This window comes from Periophthalmus magnuspinnatus, chromosome 5, assembly GCF_009829125.3.
Source record: "Periophthalmus magnuspinnatus isolate fPerMag1 chromosome 5, fPerMag1.2.pri, whole genome shotgun sequence".
NCBI classification, from domain to species: domain Eukaryota; kingdom Metazoa; phylum Chordata; class Actinopteri; order Gobiiformes; family Gobiidae; genus Periophthalmus; species Periophthalmus magnuspinnatus.
This window is the reverse complement of record NC_047130.1, coordinates 25,238,537-25,246,657: the sequence shown is the minus strand read 5'-3', so window position 1 is coordinate 25,246,657 and position 8,121 is coordinate 25,238,537. Positions and strand designations below refer to the sequence as shown.

Below are 8,121 nucleotides of genomic sequence, written 5' to 3'. Positions count from 1 at the left end.
AAAAAAAATTGAACTCTGGATAAATATTTAGCTGAAATTAAACACATACAAATGTGTTGAATATTGATTAAAAGGAGTGGAGCTTTACTTTTCTTTGTATTTAGGTATATACAACACAAGTGGTCAGCTGTGAATTAACAGTTTTGCTGTTTTTTGGTTGTCATTTGTCTGTGGAAAAAACACACCTGCTTCAGATTTGGTTATTGTCTTAATTATTTTGACTTGATACCTGTTTATGCTTGTCAATAAATAAACAAATAGATTTAGGTTATGTGGCTTAGGGCCAATATGGTTGCAGTTATTTATGTGCTCCATAGAAGAATACAAACTCTTACTAAAAAGGGTCACATCACCTGTACGTCCCTCTGGAGGTCTCTGCACCTGTGTTTACGTCAAACGCTGCGCGCCAGACCGTGCGCGCGGCTAATCCACAGAGTGTGACGCGCGCGCTTGTGTTTATTGAAGAAACGTAACCATGGTAACGAATGCGGGCTAAGGCTAACGAGGCAACAACAGCAGTGTTTAAGTAAGATAAGCGTGCTAAAGTGTCTTAAAAGTTATATATTTATAAAATATATTTACATAAAGGCTTGAGAACCGCTGAACCAAAGTGCGTGATACAGCGTGTGTAATGTAGAGATATTACGCATTTGACGTCAAGCGTAATGTTCAAGAATAACTACCAGGTGGGTTTAAGCTAGTTTAGCCGAAGATAACAGTATGAGTTACAAAAGTTTGATTATTGATGTTCCTGACAGGGAGGAGCTGTGGTGGAAATATTCTGCGCTCAGGGCAAAGATCCTGTGGCCAAATGGAAACTCAGCGGTGGAGCCATACACAAAGTGACTCATTTGATCTTTTTTATGCTACAGATTATTAGTTAGCCTATACCTACATGTATGAACACATCAGACTGCATCTGTGTCAGTGTGCTAATGGGCGTGCTGTGTAGACATACGCTGCCCAGCCCCCACTTATCTTGTTAAGAATATTCTTCATGCTTTTCATACCTGACATAAAAGTACTTGATGAAGAATGTAGGGCAAAGACACGTTGGTTGGTTTATGAAACTTTCTTGAATGTTGGCTACCATATTTATTGATCGAGATGTCAATTTCCTATCACGTCTTTAGCCAACATCTCATCTCATGATGTTAGTATTAATTATTTTATACTATACTACTATACTATTGTGAACATGCAAATAAAAGTCACTGTGGCAACTGTAAAGACAATGTTGTGTTGTACCAGTGCCTAATTTTGCTCAGAGTGGGGTAAAAACATTTGATGAGTAATGTACCGCCCTGCAATGCTGCTAACAGTACATAATACAGTCCCTGCTGATTTTGTATTTAACATAACACATATTTGAATGAAAAGTCCTGTAGAGTAATTGATAGCTGAATGCTGACAGAGGCCAAGTTGAATGCATTCTCTTTCATACTATGTTTTTCATTTAGGAGTATAATAAAGAAATCAAAGGATTTGTTTACTGTCTGGAGGGTAGCAGCCAGACAGTCAAAATGCAAATGCCAAAGAATGGGAAAATGCCTTGTAAGTTATGATACCAGTTATTAAAATTTGACTTGGATAGTTATTTTGCTGTTTTAACAATAACATATTTTGTGATGTTGATAGTGGGACTGCTTCAAAGATTCCTGGTTTTTCAAGTCAATGTTCCACCCGGCAGAGATTTTTCCATTGAACTCATGTAAGTCTACCATCTCCTTTGTGTTTCAAAAAAGGCACCACGGCTTTAATACAGAGATGACAAAGACACCAACTTTACAACACATTACTATAACTTACAATTCAGAGTTCAGTTCAAGTTAAAAGTTTCATGTAATCATGAGTTATAAAAGTATTAATGATAACAGTTTTGCTCACTTTGATGTGTGTTCTAGGGTAACTGCTACAGATCACTTAAAACGGCGACTATATTTCTCCCCTGTGCACAAAGAGCTCTCCACTACTCTCTGGCATGCTAAGATTCCACTTATTGGCCTAAACTACCACATCGTATGTACAATTCAATACGTTTTTCATTTTCATTCATTTGCTTTATACAGATGTACATATTGGATACTCTATTTTTGTGTTTGTTCCAGTGGTCGACCTTGTGCATTGACCTTGTTTCATTCACAAGCAAACTGTTCAAAGATGTAGCGTTTGCGACTTTGGACAGAATAACAGTATTTGCAAACTGTAGCATCCGGAGAATCTTTACAATGAAAGCAGAGCCTGAGGCAGGGGATGGTAAGGTCATTCATTTGTCCTTATTCTAAAAATATTGACAATGTAAGAAATCTTTCTTTGTTATATGTCCAATTATGTATGGGTAAAGTTTTCCTTACAGACTCAGCAAACAATCCAGATCAAGCATACGGTATATAAATCCTTGCTTCTATAACATTCTTTGGTAGACATCTTAGTCACACTAATTGGCCAAACTCTCACAATAAAGCCACAAACTTTTGTAATTGGCTGTCATGGATATATAAGGTCACCATATTCAAGTATTTATAAACTGTATTGGGAAGTAACCAAATGCATGTACCAAAAATACATACTCAGTAGCCATATTCCAGTACAGTTACCCTTATTGTGGTGGTAGAGAACTTTCCCACATCAAAGAGATACATTGCAGTATTTGAAATTGTAATTCAATCTTCAAACTGCATGTCATAGAGCTCAGGACTGAATACCAAAAACATGTAAAACATATGGAAACATTAGCAAAAACAATGTAAAAAAGTAAATGAGAGCTATGGAACAACCAGACAAGCTGCTGGATCACCATTGGTTGATACAAAGATTACTCTATAATGTGAGAATACTTTTGAATGAACTTTGTGTTTAGCATTTACCATCTTACAATCGCCATTGGTTGATGTGACAAAATAATCCTGGGCTGTGAGAAAAAGAGAACATCTTGTGTGTACATGTGCGATTTTTCATTCTAAATAAATGCATATTATCCCTTCAACACTGTCTATAGATAGCAAGTGTGTAAATACAGTAAGAATTTGTGTGAAATTTTGCAACCAAGTTTTATTTAAAAACGTATTTGAAGTAATAACATTTTTACTGCAGAGATGTTCCTAAGTGGAGGAGGTTTGATGGAGTGGATTCCCCGAAGTTGTCATTTCCCACAGGACATAAAACACATCGCACAAGTCTTGAACATAGAAAATATGAAGAAAACAGATGTTAGAACTGGGCCTGTCGCTTCCAATAGTGGTAAGCTCCTCACCATGATAGCAATAAAAATGTCCAGCCAAGCTTTATTTATAGATATCAAACTAAGTGCTGTTGACGAACGGAAACATACCATATATTCAATGGAAAAAATGAAAAAATAAAGAACAATTAAAAGTGCACTATGTAACTTTCTGGTAGATAGTATGGCGTCTGCTTGATTCCTTGTTATAACTTACCTGTACATTTTCCACAGTATAGCGTTAAACTAATTTATCTCCATAGAGACCAACAGGTCACAGGTCAGATCTGAGGAGAAGTGACCCTGTTTACAGCAAGATTGCATGTTTTTCTAGGTAAATTTGAGAATAAAAACACATAATTCAATAAATGCAAGATAGCTAAGTTCACCGTCATAATGTGGATCATATCAGACACTCTGAGATATCCATGGAGACGAGCAGGCGGCAAACCACCCACCAGAAAAATCACATAGTCTAAGTTTAAAATCAACCCTCAAAACTGAGTTAAAAGTCAAAAGGAACAAATGAACCAAATCATGCATTTACTAAGAGATACAAATAATCCACGTTGTATCTCCTTTTGTTCTTTTGGCCTTACACCTGTGCAGATAGACTGTCAATTATATTCATATGAAAAGACACACACCACTTATTTAGCGCTGGTGTCGCTGTGACCTTTTATAACAGCTTATTTATTTGTTCTGACAGCTGTCCAAGTCCGAGTTAAGTGACCCAGCAGAGTCAACCGAGGAGAGCGGGAACTAAACAGAAAAACAGCATGATAATTAGCAACTGCATTATTAGCATAATCACGATTTAAGTGATTTCAATTAAAGTCGGCAACCAATTTAACTATGAAATACTTGCTTGGTGGAGACTAAATGAAACAGGCATATTGTTGTCTTTCTGTAAGTTGGTTTAGAGAGTTCACTCAAGTTTCTTTCTCTTGAATCTCAACAGTGAAGGTGGTGCTAATGAGCGCTATAGGGTCAGATCATGGACACATCACACCTAGTTGCAGCCAATTATTTACACCTGACAGACTATGACAGTGAAGAAGTAAACTGTAATCTATAGAGCTGCCATAAAACATCACAACCCGCTGTGTGATGTGATGTGGGGATAGGCAGTGGCAGAGTGGTTAGTTCTTCTGCCTCACAGCAAGGGCATTCTGGAGCACCATCTGACAGTTTTTGAAATGCATTGATAGGTTGTTTTTTTCTGTGGTTCATCTTTCCTCTGGACCAGACAACATATATAAACGATAGAATTTCAATTAAAGGTGCACTATGTTCTGCCACCGTGCTTGTCTCTATAGAAATTATTAAACTTGTATATCGCCACTCCACTCTACTAGCAAGTTACAGGGTCAATTTGTGGAAGTTTTGCAATGAAACTTCTGCAATTGAAACAAAAAAAAAGATAGTTTAATTTATATAATGTAACATAGGTGGTGTACCCTTCACCAGAAAAGTTACATAGTGCACCTTTAAATAAATTGTATAGAAATTATATGCCTTAGATGTATTTAAAATTCTGTTATGAATCTAAATAAAATCTCATTACTATTCCAACCATTTCTTCATATTCAGGTGTTTATTACCAGTGAAACACATTGAGGATGCAGGCCCAGTGTTCTCTCCTTAGTACATTTTCACTGCGCTTTTAGTGAATGTTGTGGACGTGTTTGCAGCTCCAGCGCAGACGACTGGTGTGGCCCCTACAAGGCCGTCCCTCCCCGTGAAGAGCAGGGCCCCGGGCGTGTTACAGAGCGCCTCAGGGCCCAGGGCTGGAGCACCGCGGCCTCAAAGTGAAGTAAAGAGCCGCGCCACCTCAGACGCAATGGAAAGCAGTGCACTTTGTACCTCCAACATGGTAATCACATAAACATGATAAAAAATGTATACTATGTCTGAAGAAACAAGAACTCTGCACCACGCTGAATTTGTTGCCTTGAATTTAAGACTTTTTTTTGTGTGTGCGTGTGTGTGTGTTGGCCATGTCCTTAAGGGATCCCTCTGCTGCAAATTGAACCCAAAGAGTAAAGCTAGAAATCAAAGCAATTTCAGCCAACATGAAAAACACTCAGAGAGAGACTGCTCTCCTTCACTTCGAGAGGGTAAGTTTTAATTTTAAATTCAAATGTGTTTTTGTTGTGTGACGTTTTAATAAAGTCCACATTGTACATGCAGCACATGTTAGCTGGAAAACTCACAACATTTCAGCAAGTCCATAAAAAATGCATGAGTTAATTCATTTAACCACTGCACATTGTTAAAAGCATCACATTGGCAGCGCTTTAAATGATATGTTCTCTCAAGCACATAACAGCTTTTAGGGTGAATAAAGAGGCATCATTAGCATAACAGGATGAGAAAAATACTGCATTTCCTTGATTAAGTGGAACGTGGTGTAGCTGGTTTTAATCTCTATGTACAACACTCCACATTTCCTAATAAAGTTTTTTTTTTTTTTTTACTGTGCATTTAAATTATTTTTCTAACAGACTGAACCAACATGTTTGATCATTTCTGTTTTCTATGGTTAAAAGTACAGTGTTTTGGAACCGCTGGCATCATACAACCCCACCCGCCCAAAACTTGTGACAAACAAGGGACCAAGATTCCCAGACTCTTCAGTCCAGGAAAATCAAAACTCACAATTAGAGGTATACTATTAACTGTATATTTGGAATACTTTATAATAACTATGAATTAAGTAGCCTTAATTAAACATGAAAAATTACTTAATTCAAAATTAAGAAATAGTTTATTAACAATGGTTAAGGCTTAACTACTTAATTAAGGGGTTTGGGTTTTTATTCAAGTGACACTTTCTGGAGGTGGCACGTAATATACGTGATTCTGTTGTAATAGAAAGTTAAAAGTATGAACCTTCTTCATGGAAATAGATACATTTTATGCCATACTGTGGATGATTGTAGCAACAAGCAGTAGGAGGCCTTCCTCCAGGCCAAATAAGAGTCAGGTTTGTGAATATGCAAGTCAAGTTGAGTGAGGATGCATTTTTAAAGTAAAAACTCAAAGTAAAAAAAGAAAAAAAAAAACAGGCTTTCATTTTACTTTTATTTATTTATTTTTTGGCTAAAACATTACGTGCCGGGGCTTTAAGTAGTTACTAAGCCTGAATCATTGTCAAAGGGCCCATATTAGGCTTTTTAATGTTTTGTGTTATAATGTTATTTCCTCATCACATACATAGTTGTGTTTTGTTTCATTCACACATGTTTAACACACAAACCCTGCATATTTAGGTTGTGTTCCCCCTTGTCCCCTCCCTTGTTTTTGAACTACGCTAGAATCATTTGGATAATTTCAGCCCTGAAATTGCCCATAAGGTAGAGCATTTTGAGCTTTGGAAATGTAAACAGATTAATAATAAAGGATCACTCAGACATATGTGAATGAAACAAAACACAACTCTGGGTATGTTTTTGATGAGGTAACAATGCTTAAAGCTCACAAGAGTCAGTGTCACCTTTAATAAACACTTTTTTCAGTATGAATGAAGCCTTTGTTCATGCTTTATTAAGGCTACCTTAAGTGTAGTTATTATAAAGCTTTATGAGATGGATTTTATTCCATGTATAACCCTAGTTTGTCTGTGATACTTGTTCTTTGCAGTGAATGTGCCTCCCAAAAAGACGGATAACCCAAAGCCATGCACTCTGTCATGTAGCAGACAGGGGAGCAGACAACAAGCTCTTAGCCTAATCGAACAGACCGAGCTCCCAGCTGCAGGTGAGGCACGGGCCATGGAGAGGGAGAGAGGTGGCAGGAAGCAGGAGCAAGCTGGAGGACATGTGCACTTAAGTGGTGCTTAGGAAATTGTAAAAAGGCAACAACAACAAAGTAGTTTGTGCTTTCAGTGGTGTAATAGTGAGCATGCATCTTGATAGTAGGGATGCAACTAACAATTATTTTAGCAGTCAACTAGTCAGTGATTATTGTTCTGTTAGTCAAATCATTATTACACTGTAAATTTACTATACATTTGTACAAAATTAAGGTTTAAAAAATTTGACATAAGGCTTTAAGATAGATAATATTTAAAGTGCATTATTGATGAAAATCAGATCTCATTTACACCTTTTTGACATTTTATTTTTATGATGTGGTATGTGTTTTAAAGTCTGTATAGTCCAGATAACAATTATGGTCATCAATTTACAATTACATGTTAATAGTTACTAGTCACAATTATTCATATTAATCGTTGCAGCCCTAAGTGACACCACTGACTACAGATTCCTTTAAAAGACATATTTGTATGCCTCAGAGTGCTTATATTATTATTTTACACAAGTCTTTTCAAGGCCACTTCAAGATCCTCAGCGATAGAAAGCTATACTTGAGTTTCTACACAAAACTACTACAGAAAAACAGTGTGTGGTACCACTTCCACTGCTGCAGCCGTAGCTACATTTGAAAAGCATTTAGTTCATTAATGGTAATGGCGACGCATTAAGTAAAAGTCAGGGGGCTCAAGGTTTGTCTCACAGTGGGCAATTAGAGAAAATGATTATGCTGTTCAAGTGGATGAGATTCACGGGCTCTTTCAGGTGGAGTGTGGTGTAGATCTTTTATGTGCAGCTTAAGTCTTTTTGTGTAATAACCGTTTAGATCCAGATGGACCAATTTTAATATTTGCATTTCTATACCTAAATTATCTGACCAAAACACTAAAAAAAGTGTAGAATCATTAAAATACATCATTGTGTCTAGTGTTTGTTCATCAAGTAGGAAAAAAATAGCTGAAACACAGGGGTTGTATTGTCTTCAGTTGTGACATATAAATCTTGATTTCATTTAGGCAACAATTCAGTTAGCGAGATGCATTTACCTTGACATATTTCAGCAGCTAGCTGTGAGCCATCTTC

General features: G+C 36.8%; 1 protein-coding gene across 1 annotated transcript; it reads left to right on the top strand.

Moving 5' to 3' along the window:
• Positions 1 to 613: 613 nt before the first annotated feature.
• Positions 614 to 3,993, top strand: cfap20dc (CFAP20 domain containing). Its single transcript, XM_055221744.1, has 8 exons — positions 614 to 686; positions 759 to 842; positions 1,461 to 1,554; positions 1,639 to 1,711; positions 1,905 to 2,019; positions 2,109 to 2,256; positions 3,094 to 3,240; positions 3,930 to 3,993. The coding sequence occupies exons 1-8, from the start codon at positions 666 to 668 to the stop codon at positions 3,950 to 3,952; spliced, it is 705 nt and encodes a 234-aa protein (XP_055077719.1). The 5' UTR covers positions 614 to 665; the 3' UTR covers positions 3,953 to 3,993.
• The last annotated feature ends 4,128 nt before the right edge of the window (positions 3,994 to 8,121 follow it).